Genomic DNA, 26962 nt, shown 5'->3' on the forward strand with positions numbered 1-26962 from the left:
CTTAAAATAGTCCTTTACCTAGTACTACTGTCGAGATCAGGAGTGTTAAACTCGCGGCCCATGGCCTGGATGCATCATGCGCTGGCCACGCCCATGCCCAATTTAGTGAAGGGGGAAAAGTCAAGATATGTCATGTGACGACAATGTGATGCCGCGAGTTTGACACTCCTGGTCTAGATAAAAAGAATTCTTATATTCAGACAAACTAAAAATATGACAATCCACTTAACAATTTGAAGTAGTCTGGTGAAGAAATGTATCATTTCTCTTGTAACAGGAAGGAGAGCCTGAACCTCTGAAATTATTACCTAACACTTGTGTAAGGAAGGCACGAAAGAACAAGATTTATTCTCAAATATTCAATCTGAAAAACATTTTTGACATATTTTCCTATACTATGATCATTTAAAAATGGTTATATTGAGTGTTATGTTGAAATAAACTTATTAAAAAAAGGTTCATAGTGTCCTAAAATTGGTTTTGGGACTCATTAATTGCTAACCATCTCACCAGTTTTGTTTAGTTTTTGTTTTTCCCCAGCCTGAGCTGAAAAGTGTTGAAAAGGTCAGCATTGGAATCAAATATGTAGGAAATTACCAAGTACATATTACTCAACTGAAAGACACTTGAAGGTACAAATGACCTTAATGGGAAAAACTCTGTTGTAATTATCCTGGAGATGATCAGAAAGGATGTCAAAATGACCATTCTTGGCACTGTGAATAAACAGGAATGTTCTACTACTTTAAGCCAAGATGTTTTAACCATACACTCACACATATTATGTAATTGCAAATTTCACTGAGATGAGAAAAAATACAGATAGATACATGCACATATATGCATCCCTATAGTTCTGTATTTTCTACGATTTCACACACATGCTTATATGTATATATATGTATATGCATGTGTGTGTAAAATTATATATGCATATTGTGTGTCTTTGTTTATGTATGTGTTTATTATTCATCCCTGATAGCCTCTTTCTGATCACTGGAATCTCAGTAATTTAACATAGGCATCTACTTTTAAAAATTTTTTTAAATTCTTTCTTTCTTTCTTTTTCTTTCTTTCTTTCTCTTCATTTTTTTCTCCTTTCTCTACTGAACTGATAAAGTCAAAATAAAGAGATCTGTACTCCAAAGCAGGCAATATTGAGAACATTTTGCTCTACAATATGAAAATCTGTATAACGTGAACACATATCCTGTGTATGCACAGGTAAAAAAAGCTTCTTGAAATCATGTAAATAACTTGGTGTTATCTATCTATCTATCTATCTATCTATCTATCTATCTATCTATCTATCTATCTATCTATCTATCCACCCCACCCTCACATCTATCTATCTATCTATCTATCTATCTATCTATCTATCTATCTATCTATCTATCTATCTATCTATCTATCTATCTATCTATCTATCTATCTATCTATCTATCTATCTATCTATCTAATCACCTGTCTGTTTAGAAGGCGGTGTTCATTACTGTGAAATACAGTAGATCAGAATGTGGCAAGGAATCTTGTTTTCTTCCATTGAGTGCATTGTGAGAGTATCATATCAATGAACCATATTTCAGTAACTCTAAAACATGAACTAGAGTTACCTTTAATGCATAAAAGATGTTGACTTTCTGAAGATACTCTTCAGAATCCTTTTAAAAAGCCTTCAGCAAAAGCAAATGATACTGATCATTCTTTTGTAGAAAGCATCCAAAATTCAAAGAAGGCAACAGTGCATCCTTCCAGATCATCTCTGATTAAAGCTGTTGAGTTTCTCTGTTAAGGCCATAACCTGCTGATGCTCAGAGATGGCAAATGCAGTGAAAAAAGCTCCATGAGAGTGTAAGGTGACATAACAACCACATAAATACATGCAAAACAATAACAACAGTCAAATGCACAAGAACTATTTTACCATATATCAATTTCTGTTACTTAAGACAATTTTGTTCGTCTCTTTATATAGGAACAATAGTATTTTCCTCCTGATTCTTTAGCTCTCTTCTATTTTCCCCACCCTTCCAGATTAAGCAATATGGCTAATTTATTCCCAGGAGTTAATAATCCAAATGTGAGCAAAATGTCTTAAAAATATAAAATATAAAAAGAATGTCAGTCAGAGGGACAAAAAGTAATATATATAGAATACTCTTATTTATTTATCCATCCTTTTTGTACACAATGCATTCAAGGTGGCATTCCAGGCAAACTTCAGCTATGCTGAATAGGATATTTCAGATATCTTTAGGTTCGGAACCATATTTATCGGGTGGATAAATAAATCTTATTTAGCAAGATTCAGTTTTAATGTATTTTTCCCTTACAAGTTCAATATATTTCATATTCAATTTCTTCCTGTTCCTATCTAAATTTGAGTAGATATTTAGATTCTCTATATAGGAAGATTATATGTATGTATGTATGTATGTATGTATAACTATACTATATATATAGTTGTTTTTCTCATCCATTAATCAAATAATGAACACACAATATTCCAAATTGAAAAACCAAAAATTTGCTATTTGGGCAATTTTACAGAAAATAATGACACTACAAAGAATTCAACCTGAACTGGTATAATTTTCTTTATATTTTTATTGATTAGAGAGGAAGTTTTGCTATTTGTAGATTATATTAGCAATAGCACTTAGACTTATATACTACTTCAAAGTGCTTTTACAGCCCTCTCTAAGCAGTTTACAGAGTCCGCATATTGCCCCCAACAATCTGGGTCCTGATTTTACCCACCTCAGAAGGATGGAAGGCTGAGTCAACCCTGAGCTGGTGAGACCTGAATTGCCAAACTGCTGGCAGTCAGCAGAAGTAGCCTGCAATACAACATTCTAACCACTGCGCCACTGTGGCTCTTTTTATTAATGACAGCAATAAAGTAGAGCATTGGCAATAAATAGAAACTAAATATATTTGGGACAAAATTGGAAGTGTTATCAAACAACAGGTAGGAATAACTAAAAGGGGCCGTGGTAGCTCAGGCTGTAAGAAGCCTGTTATTAAAACACAGCAGCCTGCAATTACTGCAGGTTCAAGCCCGGCCCAAGGTTGACTCAGCCTTCCATCCTTTATAAGGTAGGTAAAATGAGGACCCAGATTGTTGGGGGGGCAATAAGTTGACTTTGTAAATATACAAATAGAATGAGACTATTGCCTTATACACTGTAAGCCGCCCTGAGTCTTCGGAGAAGGGCGGGATATAAATGTAAATTAAAAAAAAAAATTGTTTTATGTATGGAAAATTTGGCAGAACATGGCAATATTATCAGATCATGCTTTACTTCACTATTAATTTTACATGTTATTTTTTCACAATCATCTGTAGGAATGGTTTTCCAAGGGGACCAAATGATGAAGTGTACATCATAACACATCCTCCATCCCTTTTCTACTTGTGTTATGAAGTCACCAGTATCTAAGGGTGCATTCTGAATTGTGATATCACAATGCATATTTGACCAAAAAATTAATGTGGACTCCAGTTTCTTTTAGCATTTTAAGAATACTATAAGGTTATTCTATTACTTGACTTAAGAAAAAATGACTTTTGACTTACTCAAATATAGTATTAAAAATATTTCCAATGCTGACTATATTTAAATATTTCATATAAAAAACAAGGATATTATTAAAATTAACTGAAATGACCTTAATTTAAGCTAGGTTTCTTTTTTTCCCTTTTATATGTATCACAACATTGTCATCAGAAACCTCTGACCCCCACAAAATAAGCCAGTACTGTCAATGTGACCATTTTAGATGGCATCCATAGGACTCCAAAATTAAATACAATTTAATTTATTTTTATACTAAAATGGCATTCATAAAATTACAATTTAAATCTTTATTTTCACATTTAAAAATAAAATTAAAAATAAGAATCTTAGTAAGACTTTTGTGAGATTAACAGCAAAGATGCCAAAATCTCAGAATACATTGACACAAGAGACTACCTCGTGGGCCACAGGTCAGAAATTTTTGGTAGCAATCCACAGTGGTAAAAATGATTCAAGTTATTTATGTAATTTGGTTCCTTTATGGAAAATCAATAGAGAAATGATAAAAAATCTTTATTTGAGATGGATTAAATAAAACTACAATCTGTGTCATTATAGGAAAATGTGCATTATTAAATTATATACAAATTATTAAATTAGAAGTTTTAGCACTAAAACATCTTAATTTTAAAAACTATAAAACAGAAATCATTTAAATATAACTTCCTATAAGTTCCTATAACTTCCTGTTCTGTTTTAGCCCTCTTAAGCAGCTATCTTATTTTCTGTAGTTGTTGGAATATATATATTTTAAAAAAATTAGAGGGTCCTCTGTATTTCTGCAATACCTGTTTTGAAAAATATTAGCTCAGTTTGATTGATATCTTTTAGCTTCCCATCATTTTTGTTTGGTGATCATGGAATATCCATTTGCTGCAAGATGCAGTGTTAGGAGACATAGAAAGCTCTTGTCCCTCTCAACATAAATATTTATGATGTGCAAATGTTGAAGGAAGGAGATAATACTATTTTTCCAGTTATCACAAAGTAGGCATTAAAGAAAACAGAAATAGATGTTGGAAAAATAGATTTGCAGAGTCTGGACAACAAGCCAAGCTGGCCTAAGTCTGCTCTTTATTACTTACTACCAATGCTGGAAATACTGGGCATACCTGAAAAAAGAAGAAGAAGAAGAAGAAAAAGAAGAAGAAAAAGAATATGGTTAGGAATGGAAACATGTTGACACTAATACAGTAGAGCTTTTACATGGCTGCACTGATACCAAGATGAAGAATAAGTATCAAGAAGCAAAGGACAGAATTAGCTAAAGCCAAGCATTATATATAAGGTAATCCCTGCTTGTGTGAAACATATACACTATACACCTGTACTTTACACAATCATATATACAAATATTAGTACTATATATAGATGTATATACAGATTTATACTATGTACACTTGTACACATGTAGGCTCTCTTCTTACAAAGATTCACATGTGCGCATAGATATTTTGCATTGCTAAGGTATCTCCATCGTGACTCAAGTGGAAGAGGACTACATACCCTACATGTATCCAATGAATACTAATGCTTGAATGAGGCTTCAAGGATCTTTGTTAATAAGTTACAAAAGAGAACAAGAGTAACACATTTAGCAGTAATTTCATGAAGTAGCTAAATAGCTCGAAAGTGAATTATGCATGGTGCGTTTAATACATTCTTAGGAAAGATAGCATTTTCTCTTAAGAATGGAACTAGAGTACAGTAGTTCCTTGCCCATTCTAAAGAGAAAAGGAACCAATTAAATCCTGCAAGGCCACAGAGAATAACATTTATGAAAGACAGTCTGAATATGTAAGATCAACTGGTTCATCATTCCATCTGCAAAGGCAAAAGAATGTTCATTACCAGAACAGAATAATAAAAGAACAGTTAATCCTACATTTCAATTGGAGTATTATGTTCAGTGTGCTTCAAGAACAAATTTACAGTCACTATGGATTTTTCATGCACTCCATAACCTATAATTTAGCCATAGACCCCTCCATTTTTTCCCTTGTAACTCAGCAAAAGGTATACAGTAGGTTATTGCTCAAAGGCTACAAGAGATACCCAACAAAGCATTGTCCATGTAGTATATTGGATGCAGATGTGGAACACAACACATTCCAATTGAAATAATTAGTTAAATTTGGTTCATTTCTTTTCTGAGAGACATATATGGTACTGGAAGCTACAAACTGTGTGATTTCCCTCAATATTAATATATAATTAAGAATAGTACCAGAATAAGAGAACAAGGACCTGACCTTCAGCAAGGTTTGACCATTTACCCATTTAAGTTAACTGCAGCCAAAGATAGAGAAAACAAATGGGATCTCTTTCTTTCTATCTCTTATCATCATAATGCCTAAGGATCCTTGTCTATATAGATAAAGTTGCTATTCTGAAATTATGTTCAGATTTCATTTTGAATGTTACTCCAATCAAATTTTGACAGCACACACAAACCTCCTAACCTGAGAAATCCTGCTGTCTCCTTTAGGAAAAAATACAATCAGTTATCTGTTTTTGGGGGTGGGTGGAATGCTGCTTTTGTAATGTATAAATTGGGTTTGATAAGATGGGTGGAACTTCTAAAAAATAAAACAAAAGAGACATTCCCCTCACTAGAATGAATAATTGGAAGGTATCATAGAAATTAGTGGAGATAAGTTGAGTTTTCTACACCTTAACTCACTCAAAGTGAGTTAAGTTCAGAATTCTATGAGGGGAAAAAACAATCCCATAAATTTTCAATATGTTTAAGAGAGTCGCTTCTAAGTTTTAATTCAGTGGTCTAAAGTGTCCTTTCCACCAGAAGTTAATGCTTTATAAAATATTTTCTCATTCTTTTTGAAGGTTCACTTTTTCTCATCTTGCTTGCTAGGAATTTTCTAATTTCATGCTCTCATCATGGCTTGTTACTTAGACTATGACTTTTACATTAAGCTAGATAAGGTTCTCTTTCCTGAAATATTCATTTGTAAGACTTGATTCCTCACAGCTGTTGCTTTGAAGTGTGAGATAACGTTCCGAATATGACATATTGCTGTTTTTTGTCATAAACCTGAAGCATACTAAGAATTAGTACTTACCTGTCATTGCAGATGAGTGGACATCTGTGAATTCATACAGATGGGCTATGAGACCATACTGCGTGTTGGCAAACTTTTAGTGTTTACAGAATTATTTAGCAAGAGTCCCAACCTCAGCTCTATGTAAGTCACAAAACCACCCATTTCTCCACTTCCAAAGTTTGTGTTTTAATTGTATACAAACCAGAACTATTAAATATTTATAAAATGCTATCTATCTCTATCCATCCTATCCAATTCAGCAGGAGATCATGTTGTAGTTACAGTCAATGAAGGAGCATTGATTGGTAGGGCTTAGAAAGAGAGCCTTTTATGCTATGGCACCACCTGTCCTTTGGAAGATCATTTCCCCAGGGATTAGATTGGCCGTGTCTTTGCAGGCTTTCCATAAGGCCTTAAAAACTTAGTTTACGGCCTTTGCCTGGGGCCCTAGACATGTTATAGAGCATATCTCCTTGTGTGGATAATTGGTTGGATGCAGAGGTGAGATTCAGCCGGTTCTGTCTGGTTCAGGTGAACCGGTAATGGTGATTGTGGGAGGCTTCACCCACCCGCCCGGACATAATGCATTAGTAAAGAGCATGCATGGAAGGCCATGCGCAGAGGAGGCACATGCGCTCACATTTGTGAACCAGTAGGGAAGGTAAATGAATCCCACCTTTGGTTGGATGATGCCCGGCTCTTATGTGCTTTATTTTATTTTATTTTTATATTTTAGATATGTTATTTATTTCATTGTAAGCTACTTGCAGTCACATATGTGAGATGGGTAGCTATATATAACAAGTAAATGCACACATAAATTACAAATTTTAATTTTATTTATTTATTTAAGAAATTTATATGGCTGCCCAGCTTACACAGGATGATTCTAGACAATTACAAATTTACACTGCAGGGTTTAATGGCTGATTCTTTCACCAACTTTCACCAACACCCCCTACAAAAGCTCAGGTATGCAAATCTAATTACCAGGGATTCAAAGACATTGACATATATTGTACTTTAATGCCTTTCCCCCTCATTTTTATCTGCAATCTATACTGTGTTACTCTCAATATTCCTATTAAACACAGAGAGAAATGTAAAGGTAGTGTTAGAGTCAAAAGTATACTGAGTCCCATTCTATTTCTTATTAGGTCCTCAGAATATAATTTTGAATGTACCCATAAACTGAATAACCCTACAAGAATGATTGATATTTGGAAGTAGAAGGAACAAAGTGTCTCTTGTATAGTAATTACAGGTATATAAAGATATTTAGAAGATATTAGATCCATTCTAAGGAACATTACCCCATGATTGTTAAAAGCCAATGGACACACAGATGAAAATAAAACACATTTCTATGACAAACAATGCCTGAAATTCACATACATCTAAAACTGGCCACAATTCAACGAAAAGTCTTTAAGACTAACAAAAATGCTGGGTTCATGCATGACTCATCAACTGGTGAATAATAGTTAATCTAAAAACATTTTTAAAAAATAAAGAATTTGTAACCTATTCAGGCTATCTAACCACATAAAAAGAGGTTTAGCCAGTCAGTCTTCAGTCAAGCAATTTAATGCATTATAAATAAAATTTATGTGAAAATCACTGACACATTATTTGGTAAAGAACAGTACAGTCACATGATGAGGCATTTGCAATACATTTGTTAGTCAAATTGGGAAGTTGCCATAACATTTTCATAATTGCCTCACACACTTTCAAAATCACAGAAAATGGTTGGATCATTGACCTCATAACAAAGTATTGAGTATCAAACTGAACCATTTCTGCACTTTTATTTAAAGATCAGAATTTGACAACCACGAATGAGCCAATGTTGAGTAGTAATTAGATAAAGACTGAAGAAATTTAACTTAAAATTCAGTTCACAAGATTTTTGGACATTTAATACTATCTCAGTTCTGTGTTCATAAAGAAAAACCTATATCTTACATGTAAACTCTGTGTGTGATGTACGTATATGTGTGTGTGTGTGTGTGTGTGTGTGTGTGTGTGTGTGTGTACACATTGCAAATTTGATAGAACAGAAGAGATAGGTCACAATTTCCTTATTGATTTATTTGAACAGATAATTTCTTTTGCACCATTATCCAAGAATATAGCCCAGTGCACTTATTCCAAATAAGTAAAGATGCATAACACTGGGAAAACCATAAAGATTTTAATTTTCCAATAAGCCATAGCATCTCAGACATGTTTGGTTCTGAATCTTGATAGGATTTTTTTTTAACCCAAAGTTCCAAAGTTTTACAGTGGTAATGATGCGCACAAGTACTCACAGATATTAGCAGTGCCCTTAGGAATGGGCAGATAGGAACCTGGACTCCAAGGACGTCCCTGATAATTCTTCTTACATTTCCCACAATCTGGGCCTGTGGTATTGTGTTCACACTCGCATAATAATTTTTTATTTTCAATTTTGCAGCCAGTGGCATGAAGATTACACTTGCACCTGATAAAAGAAAAAGCAAGACATTAGGATACTTTCAATTTAATTTCAGACAGTGTTGTTTTGGCTTAAATTCAGTGATTGGCAACAAATATACAAATAACTGAAGCCTACATAATAAAAAACGAATTTCTCATGCTGAAATTTAACTTTGGTTAGAACGAACAATCCAGAACTATTTCAAATAACTTGAACAAATGCAGTAAGAGATGTATTGATACATCTGTGTGTATTGAAATAACTTCCGGAAAAAGTATTAGGAAATGATTCTCTAAGTCTTTTGATCCGATCAAAAAAATTACATATATTTAACCCAGCATTATTCTACCTCATTCTAAAAACTACACATTTGACTTAATTCTAATTCCGGTCTTGTTATAAATCTTGGCAGTTGGCAGTTTTATTTTTGTATATATTGTATTATGTGTGTATACAGGAGTAGAGAACAACTGTCATGGATCTGCTTCCGGACCTTTCTCCAGATGTGAATACAGAGGAAGAGGAAGAGAATGAGTCGGATCCTGGCACCTCAGGGGAAGCAAGCACGGAGTGGCATTGGGGCTTGGATCAGGGAATGGAGGGCTTTAGCCCAACACAGCAGCCGCAGCTGAGTTGATTGGACGGATGGCAGGCTATGGCTGAGTCAAAGAAGTCTCAACTGCAACAGGTTAGCTTAGAAACTCCGGGCAAGGGACATGAGGAGCTCCGGTGGCCAGTGAGTATGAGGAGATGGAACCCATTCCTCCTTCCCATCCAATGATATGCAAGGCTGAGAGGAGACAGTTGCAAAGACAGTTGACCAGAGTACTTGCAAGGAACCAATGTTGTCCTCTGTGCTGCACCAGGATTGCTTATTTAAGCCCACCATAAGAGATGGATGTTGCTAGAACAATGTGTCTATTTCCTTGTTCTGTGTTTCTGTTTCATGTAACAAACTTTGTTACACGAAACAGAAGTTAGAAACGTACATTGTATGGGCTGTTTTTGGAACTGCAGGATGTGTGTGCATTGAATGAAATCCATTTACTGTGGTTTGTGTAAGTGAGGCAGCACAACAATACGTATTTCTCGATAATTAGTTCCCAAATTATATTTTCTAGAATTCTTCAGAATAACCTGTGACCGGTTAAGTAACATGAATTAAGAGTGTATACTTAGATATCAGCAAACGAGACAGAGAGAGAGAGAGAGAGAGAGAGAGAGGGAGGGAGAGAGAAAGAGACGGAGGGGAGGAGGGAGGGAGAGACAGAGACAGACACACAGGGAGAGACAGAAACAGAGAGAAGGGGGACATAAACTACCTGTTGTTGAGAAATCAATCTTTCTTCATATTGTTTTTTGCCTTTAAATTGAATTATAACTAAAAAGATGTTGAAAAAGAAAATGCCATCCAATAAAGATTATCTTATAGCCCTTCAGAGAAGAATGCTTGAAACAAAAAGAGCTTTCTCTGAGAGCTCTTGAAACAGGACTTTTTTCGAATAAGAAATCAGACCAAATTGAGAAGAATACACCAATTCCATCCTCATTTCACAGAACAGTCCTGAATTTAGATCTGCCAGGTTGTTTTGGAACGCATACAGAATCTAGCTCAAGCTGACAGGTCAAATTCAAAGACAAGATTGCAAGATAGACAAATAGTACCTGAACACAAGAATTGTTATAATATTGGCCAAACAATATCCTTAGTTTTGTTATGAATAAAGGAATGAAAATTCATGAAACTTCTTAGTTAATTTGACTGGCTTAGATCTGATGGGCAAAAATCCATCATGCTTCATGGGACAAAGAGGCACTGTTACAGGGGTGAAATCTAGCAGGTTCTGGAGAACCAGTAGCAGAAATTTTGAGCAGTTCAGAGAACCGGCAAATACCACCTCTGGCTGGTCCCCGAATGGGGTGAGAATGGAGATTTTGCAATTTCCTTCCCCCAGGAATGGGGAGGGAATGGAGATTTTGCAATATCCTTTCCCTGGAGTGAGGTGGTAATGGAGATTTTGCAGTATCCTTCTCCTGCCACGCCCACCAAGCCACACCCACAGAACCGGTAGTAAAAAAATTTAGATTTCACCACTGCACTGTTGTATTCTAATCCATTAGTCTGTGTTGAGATGAGAATATGCGCTGTGTTTGCCAGTATCCTCAAAGTTCAACTACCTGTCTAATAACCTTCTTCTTATTTCATTTTCTTATTTTTATGTTTATACTTTTACTGTATTGCAAAATTCTAATAAAAATAGTAATTCCCAAAAACATGATTTTAATCTCTTACCTTAATTTTTAAACATTCTCCCCTGATTTCTAATCCAGATACCAGAGCATTGTTCTGATAAAATGTAAAGCATCACGGTAAATAAATCTTGTAAGAACTAGTCTTTAATAGTATGGAATTCCACCATATGATGACTCTGAAATAATGTAATATTAATCCCAACAAAATGTGTCTTTGACTTAATTGGCCCCCATTAACCCTATTGACTTTTACGTGTTAGATCTCAGGAGTTGTAAGCCAATTTTCTTTCAATGTTCTTATAATAAAATGGGACTTGTATTAGTATAATATGAGCTAATAATTCAGTGGAGTCATTAGGCTAAAAGCCAAGTGATGGTGAGTTCTAGTCCTGATTTAAGCACAAAGTCACTCTCTCAGAAGTTTTCGGAAAACTTCTAAAAGACTGAAAACTTTGGAATACTTACCAAGAAAAATGCAGGGACTTATGCAAGCAGTCACTAGAAGTCAATACTGACTTGAAAGCAACCTCCTTCAGAAGTGTAATACAAATAATTGGAATGGGAACTCAAAAAATTCTAACAATTTCAAAAATTGTTTTGAAACAATTTCAAAAAATTATAACAATATAAAGTTTAGACAAAACCTTGTTTATCTAAATTACTGACCAGTTTTTGAGATTCCTAGGCTACCTCTTACCATTCAAAGTGTATTTCATATATGTGAATTAAACCAGAAAATGTCTCGAATATCTTAAAATGGCTAAACTCCTCTAAAAAGAATAAAGCTGCTTTTTTAGCATGAAAGCCCCATTTAATAAGTGCAATTTCTTTTCAGTAGATGTCACAAATGGTTTAGAATTTGTTTCACAGAGAGGTTGAAGAGGTGCTCAAGAATTTAGCATCCCTGGCTGGTTATCTTTTTGATTATTTTAGATTAGGTATTGAGAAAGATTCTTCTGTGGGCATTTGACACTAATTCCATGGAGTGACTAGTAATTACAGAAAAGCAACTGAAAATCTGGGCACAATTTTAATTAAACCATTACCGATGAATGGCTGCCAAATTTTGTTTTCATTTAAGATAAATTTGGCCAGAAGCAAGTAGCAAACTATTTACATGTATATCCTCCAGAATGAAGCAAACTTTTGTTAGTTTTAAATAATTCTAGATTAAATAACTAGGCATCTAATATACACATTTCTTCCATATTTTAAAGAATGTCATTTTATGAATAGTTGTTACAACACTAATAGTTCAATATAGCAGGAATATTAACAAATACCTTATAATTAAAATTGCTAGGGAAACATTGTTGTACATAGCTGACAGTTTAATAACAATTAATGTTCTAGGCTTCCTTATGTTTTATTTTCTTCAGGTTTCTTGAAGGAAAAGGGCCATGAAGTGGAAACTACCTGAAAGATTGTTTCATTGTTCATTTCATTGTTTCACCGAAAGATTTTCATATCCTACTGAACTGGATCTTCCCAGACATACAATTTGAAATGGAGGAAGAAATGGCTAAACAATTATCATTTTTAGATGAACTTGTCAACAGGCAGGAATATGGAAGCCAAGAAACCATGGTTTATCACAAGGCTACCAACACTGCATTCTTTGTTTCAACAGTAACTTTATCTATATCGGGGTGTCAAACTGGCAACGTGCGGGCTGGATGCATCATGGCTCTGCAAACCCCCCCCCCCAAAAGTCACAATACATCATGTGACACGATCAAGTTTAACACCCGTGATCTATATACAACTGAAGCTCTTCATTTGTCTATTTGTAACCTTCAAGTGGGGGAAAAGCTCTGTCATAGGACAACAATTAAAAAAATTATGTATCTCATATGGGCTAAGTTTAATAATGTGTCCAAAAGTCAGGACATTACTTCTGTGGGACTGAAATTTGGTAACATTGTGGCTACTTCAACACCTTTATGTTGTTGAACCGCCACAGTCAGTCATGTAATCATCATTTCCAAGGCAAGGAAAGTCAATGGAAAACAAGCTGGAAGTCAGAAGTTGCTCTTCCTGCCATGCTTCCTTGCCCACCCACGGTCGGTCCATTGCATCTGGCATGGAAAAAAGTTATGTATTGAATTTGCTTATAGTTAACATGGTCTTTATGTATTTTAATCTGATACTATATAAAATTTCTTTGTATTTCTTTGTTGTGTTAGACTTTAGTCTTTTCTTTACATTAGGATAATGGGGCTACTTTATGTCTTTTAGAAGGGACATGGTGGCTTAGTGGTTAAGACGCTGAGCTTGTTGATCGAAAGGTCGGCAGTTCAGTGGTTCGAATCCCTTGTGCCGCGTAACGGCGTGAGCTCCCATTACTTGTCTCAGCTTCTGCCAACCTAGCAGTTCGAAAGCACGTAAAAAATGCAAGTAGAAAAATAGGGACCACCTTTGGTGGGAAGGTAACAGTGTTCTGTGCGCCTTTGGCATTTAGTCATGCCGGCCACATGACCACGGAGATGTCTTCGGACAGCGCTGGTTCTTCGGCTTTGAAATGGAGATGAGCACTGCTCCCTATAGTCGGGAATGACTAGTACATATGTGCGAGGGGAACCTTTACCTTTACCTTATGCCTTTTAAATGTGGATTTTCTTGAGCTATGAGTTGGGATGTGGAATGTTGAGTTTTATATATGTTAATTAATGCTATTATTTTAAGGCTCTGTTGGACTTATTCCTGATTCATGGATCGGAGAAGACCTTAGTTATTAGATTTTTTTATTGTTGAGAGATGAGTTATGAGATGAAGATATTTAGACCTGTTAATTAAGAGGAGGTGAAAAGGTAGCAAAATGGTTTACACTTGTCATAATGAGAATGGGAAGTTGCTTCCTTAGGCTTTTTATAATCTTTTTCTTTCTTCTTTGCTTTTGTGCATCTTTTTCTTTTTTTCAGTTTGCATTATCTTTTGCAATTAAAACTTTTAATAAAATTATTTTAAAAATTGTAATTATTTTCCTGAAGGTTGCAAAAACCAAAACAAGTTGCGGAATGTCTGTGTACCATCTCAAGCAGAATTTCATTAGGTATTTTTACAAATTGTATTATTTTAAGTCTTATTTTACTTGGATTTTTTTTTTTTGTTACTATAGATTTTAGTGTGTTTTGTATTTCATCAAACCACTGTGAGTTAATTATGATTTAGTAGCATATACAACTGCTGGTTTAGTTAAAATAAATAACATTTAGGAAGAACAAGCTGCTACTTACTAAGTGACAATGAAGACATTTGCTTCTTAAATTAGATCTCAAATGTCATCTCCTCCCTCAGCTCAGAACCAAGCTTCTAGAGACTTGTTGCATCATTTTGACACCAATTTCTCCTTACATCTCTCATCTGGATCAGACTGCTTCATTTTTGCCGCATGATAGTTATGAACCTCAGGAGAACATATCCAAAGCAATTCATACATTTTCTTAGGTCTGAATCAATTTAGAAAAGGAAAGGTGTGCATTGCTATGGCTTTGAACATTTGAATATTCTTCTATACACTTACTGCACAATAAAAACAGAACTTCAGGTGTAAACCAGTTTCAGATTGCCACCGTCAGCTAACACAGAAAACAAAATCTGTTGCAGAGTAAATTAAAAAAAAATCCATTGAAAAGAAAGACTTCTTTGAGTTGAGCTCATCTAGTGATAATGGGACAACATGGTTTGTCCCTACTGTATTCCGAAACAGTTTAGCTTACAGTCCTGGGATTTTCTGGTGATTTCCATTCTTGCTCTAATTAATCTGACCCTGTTTATTTATTTTTTGAAATTAGCTAAGGTTAGCTAGATTCTGGATCTTAGTCTAGTTTAAGTATGAACATTGAATGGTCCAGAGTCATGTCTGGCTCAGCTCCTTTTTTTTTTGTTTAAATAATTTTTATTTCCATTTTCCAACATCATATTTATGTACAAACTATTATCCATCATTAATCATTAATTTTATTTATTACTGATTCAGGCCTGCCCGACTGCCACTTCCTTTCTTCACAACCTCCCTCTCTACCCTCTACTACTTTCTGAACCTTCATTTCCTTCACTTTACTACTTCCTCTCCTCCTTCTCCACTCCTCCCTTCTTCCACCCTATCTAACCTTCTTATTCCCCTCCTCCTTCTCAACTCTTTCCTACCTACTTTCTTCCCTCCTTCTACCCCTCTCTCCTTTTCTTTCTGAAATGGCAGTCGGGCAGCCCCAATATCATTTTAAATTTTAATTTCATATCTTCAAACATTACTGTACATTAATAATCAATCCATGTATCATTTTTCCCCCCTTTCCCCCCCTCCCCCTTCCCCCCCCCAGACTTCCCAGAGCAAATACCGGGTATTATGACCAACAATCACAAGCTAAAGTATACAAAATATACATAACCTCCCATCCTCAAAAATTTAAAACTTTAAATCCCCTCACAATAAAAATAAAGAGATAGGAAAGAATAATAAAAAAGAGAAGAAGCAGTACCAACTTCACATATTACTTCTTCTTAAAATCCATTTTTAAAATTAATCCATCTTCTCAAATTCAAATTTTTTCCACTTGTATATTCCTTCAAATTTCATAAGTCCATTTCTTAAATTACAGTCCATCTTCTCGAACTCAAATTTTCATCACATATATTTCTTCAATTGCCATAACATTTAATGTCCATTCTTCTTACAGTCCATTTTAAAAATTAGTCCATCTCCTAAAATTCAAATTTTTCCCCCCACTTGTATATTCCTTCAAATTTCATAAGTCCATTTCTTAAATTACAATCCAGCTTCTCAAACTCAAATTCTCATCACTTATATATTTCTTCAATTATCATAACATTTAATGTCCGATCTTCCAATACTACTCCATCAATCAAATATCATTTCGAATAAAATCTCTCAAATACAATATTTCCAGCTTAACTTCATAACTTTTACTGTCTATAAACGTGTCGATTAAAACAAATAATCATTTAAACTACATCCACAATATAACAATAAACAGTTAAAATCATTACATCCACAACATTATCTAAATTCATAAATTTTACTTTCCATCCTTCACAATTAAATAATATCATCCCATAGGTTTATACCATACAAATAACAAATAACAAAAATCCTATAATTTATATCCTAAACAAATCAATTCCAAAAATTAACCATAATCATCATATTCACATCTTAAACATTCCTCCCCTCTCCTATTCTATTTTCCATCATTTCCAAACCAGTTAACTTAGCATCTAACAACAAAGGATTCCCACTCTTTAAAACATTAATATAGAAATGTCTTGCTTTCATAACTGAATTAAGAAAATACTTTCTACCTCTAAAATTCACTGACAAACCCATTGGAACTTCCCATCTAAAATATATCTGATGTTTCTTAAACTCATCCACTAAAAAAGCAAATTCTCTTCTCTTTCTTAACATTTTAGGAGGAATTTCCTTCATCATTTTTATATCTTGTCCCAATATTTGAAATTTATTTTTATAAAAGGCTTGCAAAATTTCATACCTAATCTTTTTAGTTGTAAAATAAATAACCACATCCCTCAGTACTCTATTTTGTCTTGCCCACCAAGAATTAACACGATAAATTCTTTCAATATTAATCTCAAAGTCTTCTGGCTCCACACCCTTTATCTGAGCAAAGGCTTGTGTAAAAATCTCTTTTAAATTTTCCTTCCTACTTTGCTTCAACCCCCTCACCCTTATAGCATATTTCATCAATCTATATTGTAATATTACTCTTTCTTCATCTGCCCTATCTACAGTATATCTTCCATCTTATTATCTAAGTTCCAGTTGTTTTGATTCTTTTGAATTTCCTCTATTTTTCTTTGCAACTCTAAATTAGCTTCATTGATTTCTTCAAGATTATCTTCCATCTGAATACAAGAGCTTAATATTTGCGCAATTGCATCCTTTACCATTTTCATTTCCCTCTTCTGCTCTTCCACCACTTCCTTAAAATCCAACATCTCTTTCTCTATTTCATCAAATTTTTGATCTATTTCTGAAAAACGACTCTCCAAAAATTCCTGTAAAGAATTCCTTAATTCCTTTTTGATTTCTTCTTTTAATTTTTGAATCTGAACTGAAGAAAATTCAAAAATTTTAGTGACTTTTGGTACTATTTGCTTAAAAGCCATTTTTTAAAAATGTAACCTAATAACGGACCAAAAAAAGAAAAATTCAAAAAACTTTTCTTCTAAATCACTATAATCCCAAAGAAGAAGAAAAAATATAAATCATAAAATTCTCATTTCTTCCATTTAGTCAGTATCTTCCTATATATCTTCTGGTACACTAGTTAATAAGCATTTCTTTAACTTTCGTTTCCAGTACACACATTCCACAAAACGCCATTTGCTTTCTTCTCTCCTATCTTCGCAACAAATATATCCTCAAGGGCTTGCAGTCTTCTTACAAACAAATGCTAGAACTCCAGTTTCTGCTCCATCCATGTTACAATCAATCAATTTCTGGAAACTGGATGCTGCATTTTTTCCTGCAAGAAGGCAGGAGCCCCCCCAGTCTGGAGCTTTTCAGGCTATGGAAGGAGCGCTCCCCTCAAGCCTCCAGAAACTTTCTGTGGCTTTTTTTGAGTGTCTCAACTTCAGCCTGAATGCTCATCTCTCCCTCTTTGCCCGAGGGAAGCGACTTACAAGCTGTCGGACATGATTTACAATGTCCTGACAGCTCTACAGACTACGGGGTTAGCAGTCTAAACAAGACTGCTTTTTCAACGAAGCGGAGCCAGAGCGGAAGTCCGCTCAGCTCCTTTTCCTAGTGAAGGGAGCCAACATTGTCTGAAGACACTTCCAAGGTCATGTGGCTAGCATGACTATAGATATTATTATATATTATATTATATATATTAATTATATTAATTATATCATATTATATTATTATATTATAATACACACATGCACATTTTGTAAACGCATACAAAATATATTTATATTTTATCTCATTTCATTAGGGCTATAAACTGGAAAATCAAACTAAATATAAAAGGCATTTGAAGTTGATCTTATTTAAATTATAATAGCTTACAAGCAATAAAATAATTTGTTTTGTTCAGAGGTGTTGGTGATGTAAGACTAGAATTTTGAGAGAACATCAGATTCAAAGTCTTTCCCTTTACATTCCTGTCTTCCATGGATTTAAATGAAGGATTATTTAAACATGCAATCTTCTGAAGTGATCATTTGTATAGTGTTGAATCCTTCATATTATCTCTGAACTTTGAATCAGCATTCACTAAAATGGCATTCAGATTTCCCATCTCACTTTCTTGTTTTTATGAATTCCAGAATTTGCTGCTATTAATATTCCATAACATTTTTCTTAAATTAGCATTCATTTATTTTCATTCCGTTGAAATTCAGGAGCAATTTAAAAAAAAAGAATTCATCAAGTCTATTTGGTAGACTCCTATAGATAGATTTACTAGGCCTTCACAGAGATTTGCAACAACTGTACAGTATCACTATAGAATGTACCAAAATAAATTGTCAGAACTCCTATTTATCTATTTTTGAAACATCACCATTGGTGTTAAGCTTTCAGTATCAAATAGGACATTCTTTACTTTGAGGATATAAGTTAGTAACAGAGCACATTTTCTGTAAATAACAACCCCCCTCCCTTTCAACTTGTCTTGGAAGACTGAAATCCCACCTCTTTAGGCTTACAAAGAAAGAAAAGCTTTCATAACACGACAGTACTAGAGGGGATATAGGTTAGCTACAGGGCAATGTTTATGTGGAATCCTCCTTTTTGACCTTTGCTTTAATGCCAATGCTGTGTACAGAGATAGAGATAAAACCTGTCCTGGGCAGATTGGGCAAGCAATAGGCATCCTGTTGAAAGGTTGAGTGGATTACAAACTTCATCACTGCTGATCTTTTTGATTTAATAGAAAGGGTATAGCACATTTTAAAGACAATCAGACCTGGGAGGCCTTTTATGAACTTACAAGGAGAATGATTCAGGAACTTCTATAAATTACAGTTGGGCAAGCGTAATACAACTGCTTCCCCCCATCCCCTAATGTTTTGGCCAGCAAGTGGAGAAAGGGAAAATAAATTGTTTTTAATTCTTCTCTCCCTTTCTAGCAGAAAGACTCAAGGAAAAACTGTACAGTAGAGCTGGAAAGCCAGCTGTGAGGCCTCTTTCCCCTTGAAAGCCTTTACTTATCCTAGAGCAGGGGTGTCCAAGCTTGGTAACTTTAAGACTTGTGGACTTCAACTCCCAGAATTCCTCAGCCAGCAAAGCTGGCTTCTGAATTCCTCAGCCAGCAAAGCAGAATTCTGAGAGTTGAAGTCCACAAGTCTTAAAGTTGCCAAGTTTGGACACCTCTGTTCTAGAGAATCTGTTTGAGCTAGCTGAGGCTACGTTTCTTAACAGATTGGACTTTAGGCAAGTCAATAAGACCATGGCAAGGTAGGAAGCTTGTTTAGATCCACTGAGCTTGTCTTTCAGCCCGAAGAAGCCTGGTAGGCCTTTCAGGAACTCAGCTTAGTTTCTTTTGTGTACTCCCTCTTTAAACATCAAATAAATAGCCTACCCAAGTCCCTAAAGTAACCTATACAGAGTTGGGTTTCAAGATATAGAACAGATCCAGATGATGGAAATTATCAATGTATTATTATCCATCCTCTGATCTAGTCTGACTTTCAGTTTCAAAACTGTGGCTTTAGGAAGCCAAAGAATCCACAGAATTGACCCAGCTCCAAAGCACTGGCAAGTACCTGTTGAAAAAGGCCTTCTTGTGTGAACATCTGGAAGGTGAGTCTACCATCAGACCTCAATAAATGGGATGATGAGACAGAAAGGTATACCAGTTTTTATTCATCTTTCCCCTCTTGTTACATATCGGTTGGTGGAGGGTTTCTTTTTTTCTACTTTTTTTCTGTTTTCCTCTTATTGAATTCCTGATTTTCAAAATTGAAGTGTGTGTGTGTCAGGATCTTTCCTCCTACAGGGAAGGGACCTTTTACAGAGAACATATTGCATTTGCTTTTTTCCCTAAAAAACTGCAGTGGACATATGTTGTCCCATTAATGCTGAAGAACAATTCATTGCCTTTCCACATGACTTCATTTACTAACTGGGTTTTTAGAATAGAATAGAATAGAATTTTTATTGGCCAAGTGTGATTGGACACTTTAAATGTTTTTCATGCCATCAACGCTCTTTAATGAACAGTGTTTATTGTTTTAATGGCTGTGTCTTCCTTGAATGCATTTTCTGCCATTTCTCCTTTACTGCTATTTTCCGCTGTCATTATTTTATTGTATTGTTTTTCAGTAAAATTTAGTCACTTTCCCTGAAATAATTTTTGTGCAGTCATTTTTTTGTAAAGTTCACATTTGTTGTTGTACTTATTGTTTTTAAAATACATTTTAATTAAAAGATCTTTCTCGCATTCCTTTCCTTGTGTAACCTAAAAAAGGTAAAGGTTCCCCTTGCACATACGTGCTAGTCATTGCCGACTCTAGGGGGCAGTGCTCATCTCTGTTTCAAAGCCGAAGAGCCAGCGCTGTCCGAAGATGTCTCCGTGGTCAGCACGTGGCAATTCTCTATTAAAGGCACCAAGATGTGGAAAGGCTCCCTTCTCTACTTTAAATGCGTAATTGTAAAGACAGGAAGTAGCTTAATGTGTTAATTTCACACAGCACTGTTTTCCTTTCTTGTCTTTATCACATTTTTGGGGAGCTGAAAATTAAGGCCAACAATTTCATAAGGGACCTTAGATAAAATGCTCTTTGGACTTACCATGCAGAAACAGATGATACAATAGCCTTTGTTCTGGTTTTCATTGCTGGTTTTGTGAATTAAAAAAAATACTGCGAACAACGTGCTATGAAACATACACACCTCCACAGTTGTGTGCTTCTGTTGGACAGATTCTGTCAAAATAGATTATGCTCATAAATGGCAAAATATGGACAAAAGATAGATAAAATATAGCCTGATGAATATGGATAATAGTGTTGCTTTGACATTCTAAGAAATTTCTGTAATGAGTTCTATAGATTGTATACAGTATATTGCAAACAGTAATAGTTCTGTTTAGAAGCAGGTTGGACTATGCTATCAACACCTGTTTCTTCCCTAAGTCATGAATCTCAGTGTTCTGCCATAGTGCTTTCTTCATTTAGTTTGCCATGTTTTTAGAAAGTAACTTTTAAGACTTCCATGGTGACTTACTGATTTGGCCTTGATACAGTTGAAGTGGAACTGCAAACAGTTTGGGGTTCACTAGGATTCCTTATGTGGTTTTAAGGCAGAAAATATTTATTTATTTATTTATTTATTTATCATATTTATATACCGCCCTATCTCCCTAGGGACTCAGGGCGGTTCACAGGCAAATAAAAATACATATAAATACAGAATAAAATAACAGTTAAAAAGCTTATTCTACGTGGCCCAATTTTTTAAAAAACCATATAAATATTAAAACCCATTAAAACCAATATAAAATTTAAAATCTACTCCAGTCCTGCACAAATAAATAGATGTGTTTTAAGCTCGCGGCGGAAGGTTCGGAGGTCCGGAAGTTGACCAAGTCCTGGGGGGAGTTTGTTCCAGAGGGTGGGAGCCCCCACAGAGAAGGCCCTTCCCCTGGGTGTCGCCAGACGGCACTGCCTAGCTGACGGCACCCTGAGGAGTCCCTCTCTGTGAGAGCGCACGGGTCGGTGAGAGGTATTCGGTCGCAGCAGGCGGTCCTGTAAATAACCCAGCCCTATGCCATGGAGCGCTTTAAAGGTGGTTACCAGAACCTTGAAGCGCACCCGGAAGGCCACAGGCAGCCAGTGCAGTCTGCGCAGGAGAGGTGTCATATGGGAGCCACGAGGGGCTCCCTCTATCACCCGCGCAGCCGCATTCTGAACTAACTGAAGCCTCCGGATGCCCCTCAAGGGGAGCCCCATGTAGAGAGCATTGCAGTAATCCAGACGAGACATCACGAGGGAGTGAGTGACCGTGCATAGGGCATCCCGGTCTAGAAAGGGGCGCAACTGGCGAACCAGGCGAACCTGGTAAAAAGCTCTCCTGAAGACGGCCGTCAAATGATCTTCAAAAGACAGCCGTTCATCCAGGAGGATGCCCAAGTTGCGCACCCTCTCCATCGGGGCCAATGACTTGCCCCCAACAGTCAGCCGTGGACTCAGCTGACTGTACCGGGATGCCGGCATCCACAGCCACTCTGTCTTGGAGGGATTGGGCTTGAGCCTGTTTCTCCCCATCCAGACCCGTACGGCTTCCAAACACCGGGACAGCACTTCGATAGCTTCATTGGGGTGGCCCGGTGTGGAAAAGTACAGCTGGGTGTCATCAGCGTACAGCTGGTACCTCACACCGAAGCCACTGATGATCTCACCCAACGGCTTCATATAGATGTTGAACAGAAGGGGCGAGAGAATCGACCCCTGAGGCACCCCACAACACTGTCTGCGACCGATCGGAGAGATAGGAGGAGAACCACCGATAAACGGTGCCTCCCACTCCCACTCCCTCCAACCGGCGCAGCATGATACCATGGTCAATGGTATCAAAAGCCGCTGAGAGGTCTAATAGGACCAGGGCAGAGGAACAACCCCTATCCCTGGCCCTCCAGAGATCATCCACCAACGCGACCAAAGCCGTCTCAGTGCTGTAACCGGGCCGGAAACCGGACTGGAACGGGTCTAGATAGACAGTTTCATCCAGGTGAAGGGGAAACTGATGTGCCACCATACTCTCTACAACCTTCGCCGCAAAGCGAAGGTTGGAGACCGGACGGTAATTACCTAAAACAGCCGGGTCCAGGGAAGGCTTCTTGAGGAGGGGCCTCACCACCGCCTCTTTCAAGGCGGCCGGAAAGACTCCCTCCAACAATGAAGCGCTCGTAATCGCCTGGAGCCAGCCTCGTGTCACCTCCTGAGTGGCCAGTACCAGCCAGGAGGGGCACGGGTCCAGTAAACACGTGGTGGCATTCAATCTACCCAACAACCTGTCCATGTCCTCGGGAGCCACAGGGTCAAACTCATCCCAAACAATGTCAACAAGACCGCCCTCAGATGCCCCATCTGAATCGCCGCAATTTTGATCCAGACCGTCCCGAAGCTGAACGATTTTATCGTATAGATAACCGTTAAACTCCTCAGCACGTCCCTGCAACGGGTCATCCCGCTCTCCCTGGTGAAGGAGGGAACGGGTCACCCGAAACAGGGCGGCTGGGCGGTTACCTGCCGACGCAGTGAGGGAGGAGGCATAGCAACACCTCGCTTCACTCAGTGCCACTAGGTAGGTCCTACTATAGGATCTAACTAGTGTCCGATCAGCCTCCGAACGGCTGGATCTCCAAACACTCTCTAGGCGTCTTCTCCGGCGTTTCATCTCCCTCAGCTCCTCAGAGAACCAAGGAGCTGGTTGAGACCTGCGCCAGGTCAGAGGCCGCAAAGGCACGACACGGTCTAAAGCCCCGACCGCGGCTCGTTCCCAAGCCGCGACTAGTTCTTCAGCCGTGCCATGGGCAAGATCCTCAGGGAATGGCCCAAGCTCCGTCAGGAACCTCTCCGGGTCCATCAGGCGCCTGGGACGGAACCACCGTATTGGTCCCGTCTCCCTGCGGTGTTGGATGGCGGTCTGAAAATCTAGACGAAGGAGAGAGTGATCTGACCATGACAATGGTTCAATGACTACGTCTCCTAAAACCAGATCACTCATCCACTGACCAGAGATAAAAATCAAATCCAGTGTGCCTCCCCCAATGTGGGTGGGGCCATCCACTACTTGAGTCAGGTCCATGGCCGTCATGGAGGCCATGAACTCCCGAACCGATGCTGATGATGTGCCGGAAGAAGGCAGGTTAAAGTCCCCCATGACCATAAGTCTAGGGGTCTCAACCGCCACCCCGGCAACCACCTCCAACAACTCGGGCAGGGCTGTCATCACACAGCAAGGAGCCAGGTACGTGACTAACAGGCCCAACTGACCCCTATGGCCCCACTTCACAAGGAGGGATTCACAACCGGCAATCTGAGGAACAGTGGTCTCCCTCGGCTCCAGACTTTCTTTTATAACAACCGCCACCCCACCACCCCTACCTTGATCCCTCAGTTGATGGAATGCTCGGAAACCTGGTGGGCACATTTCCCCAAGGGGCACCCCCCTTCAGTGCCCAACCAGGTCTCCGTGATGCCCATACTAGTAAAATTCTCTTTTTGGGAACTGAGAATTTCGGTGATTGCAATGTATGCCAAATTTAGAATGAATTTCACATTTTTAAGCATAAGAAAGGACTGCCATTAAAAGTTGTGCTGTGTATGGAAGACCATTGCCTTCTGGAAAACTATTGTAGGATTTTTATATATTTTTGTGAACTTACTGTGACAGACCTAAACTCCTAATTTTTCTGTATATAATTATGAGGGGACTCATTCTGAAGAAATAAAATATATGCATATTGGAAAGAATGAGGCATGATGAATGAATACAAGAACTGAATTGATGCTCAGCTCAATTACTATAAGCAAGACTTCTGCAATGATGGGATTTTGAAGAACCCTTGTATCAATACAAATAATACAGGATTCTTTATCTACAATGGTTATTATTGATATCAGAAAATTATAGATATCTATCAGTTTACCCTGAAAACAACATTCCATTTTACAGTAGACCAAAAACAACAAATGCATTAAAAGTTGAAGACTCTCTCAAGCTGAAATCAGATTCTGGTGACTATATGACAAACTGATTTTGTTTTTCTTCCCACATGTATATTTTAGCTTCCCAGCCCTAGGATCTTGTGATCAGTGGATATCTGCTAGGTGCAGCCTCTACTTTAGATAGTCTAATTACATACAACCTATTCAAAATGAAAACTGTTCACGTGTATACTGTAATGAAGTATACTGTTGTAGTTGTTTGATGAAATTGTTTGCATTTTATTCCACTGCATACCAGAGATAGGAGAAGTAGAAGAAGAATGAAAAGAATATAGAACTCATCTTAATTTAATTTTCTTTTTAGGGCACCCCCTCAAATATTAGTTGGGCAACTATATAAATATTCTTAAATAAAATAAATAAATAAATAACTTTATGGTGCAAAATAATACAGATATTTGCCATGGGCAATCCTTCTGTATGTGTTGGCTATTCCTTATGTAGTAACACCATTTTCAGATCTGACAGCAGTATTGCACAATTTTCTGCTCCCTTCTAACATGAAAAAAATTATACAACTACTGGGCAGGACTATAGTTCAACTGTACCTTAAAACAAGAAAAAAAAAAGGGGGGGGGAGATTTATTTAGGTTTATTTGAATGTATTAAGTCTGCTTGAAGAAATGCAAATTAAAACAGCATTCCCCAACTTTTTCAAGCCAGAAGGCATACCTGGATTTTTGAGGGCATGTTATAAGCATTAACAAAACAGTGTCATGTTGGCATATCTAGTCAATTAGTTAATAGCATTAATAGTAAGCACTATTTACTGGGAAGCAAATAGATAAGGTTCTCACCATCATATCTAGCTTTCCAGGAAGAAGCTTCCTATTGAGTTGACTTCCCTGATCCTTTTTTCCCCCTGGGTAACCAGGTACAGCTCCAGCCAAAAACGTGGCACACAGCCATCCACAAGCTGATTTTCTAAGAACGTTTGTGAGGCCAAGTCAGGCCGAGATGCATTCTTGGAAAGAGATGAGGCTAGAAGCTAGTGCTTTGCTTCACAGCGTGCCAGTTTCCTTCCTTTTTTAATTAAGAGGAAAATCAACTGAAATCTGATGAGCCATGGAGCCTAGTTAGTACCAAAGAACATGAGGAGCCAAGTGTTAAAATAACCCTTAAAACAGAAGTTAATTGTGCCATAGATTCCCAGTGAGCGTGACTAAAATAATGGCTTAAGGAATTCTAACAACCTATGAATCATTGTTTTCCCACCCGTGCACAGAGCAAAATCAGTCTCGGGTCATCTGGCTCTCTTTGTTCTTTATTTATTTAATTCAATTTACTACATATCTATTCCATCTGACCCTGATGGAACTCACAGTAGAAGAAGCAATAAAAACACAATACAGAAAACAGCCAGATGGCTTTTTGCCATGTGCACTCATTAAGCACTGTGAAGAAAAATCCAGACAAAATAAAACAAAAAACAGACCAGTTAGAATAAAACAGCAGGTAAGAATATGTCTTTTAAGTTTGCATATTGCCTGGTTCCTCTGTTTTCTTAATACCAATCTAGTTTCCAAATTTTCTAAAGGTAGAGTGGAAGGGGTGGGTGGGAGGGAGGAAGTAAAGAGATTTACTGTCAGTAATAAATCAGATGACAAAGCACAATTTGCAGACCATCTCTCCCCCCGCCCCCCACAAGTCACCTTGTCAAGCTAGAGACTGAAAAAGCAACATCAGCTCATTGTATTATTTCTATCTAGAAGCCTTGATGCTGTCAGTTTTTAGAGCTCAGATTATTTCCATCTCCCCACTCTGGAAAGTTGAAATTGTAGAGAAAGCATCAATGCACAGTTCCTCTAAATATGCACTTTTAATTTGCTGGGTCTTAGGGGTGCTGCGGAAAAGGAAAAACATCTTCACTGGTCCAC

General features: G+C 37.1%; 1 protein-coding gene across 4 annotated transcripts in view; it reads right to left on the reverse strand.

The window, feature by feature from the left end:
• Positions 1–26962, reverse strand: part of NTNG1 (netrin G1) — a 317715-nt gene that overhangs the window by 82862 nt on the left and 207891 nt on the right. For all 4 annotated transcript variants that reach the window (XM_058179238.1, XM_058179237.1, XM_058179235.1 and 1 more), the window contains exons 4-5: positions 8959–9131; positions 4667–4693 (exon numbers count right to left, since the gene is read on the reverse strand). In XM_058179238.1, the coding sequence (XP_058035221.1) occupies positions 4667–4693; positions 8959–9131 (200 nt within the window). The remainder of the gene's footprint in view (positions 1–4666; positions 4694–8958; positions 9132–26962) is intronic.

Source organism: Ahaetulla prasina, chromosome 3 (genome assembly GCF_028640845.1).
Source record: "Ahaetulla prasina isolate Xishuangbanna chromosome 3, ASM2864084v1, whole genome shotgun sequence".
Taxonomy (NCBI): Eukaryota; Metazoa; Chordata; class Lepidosauria; order Squamata; family Colubridae; genus Ahaetulla; species Ahaetulla prasina.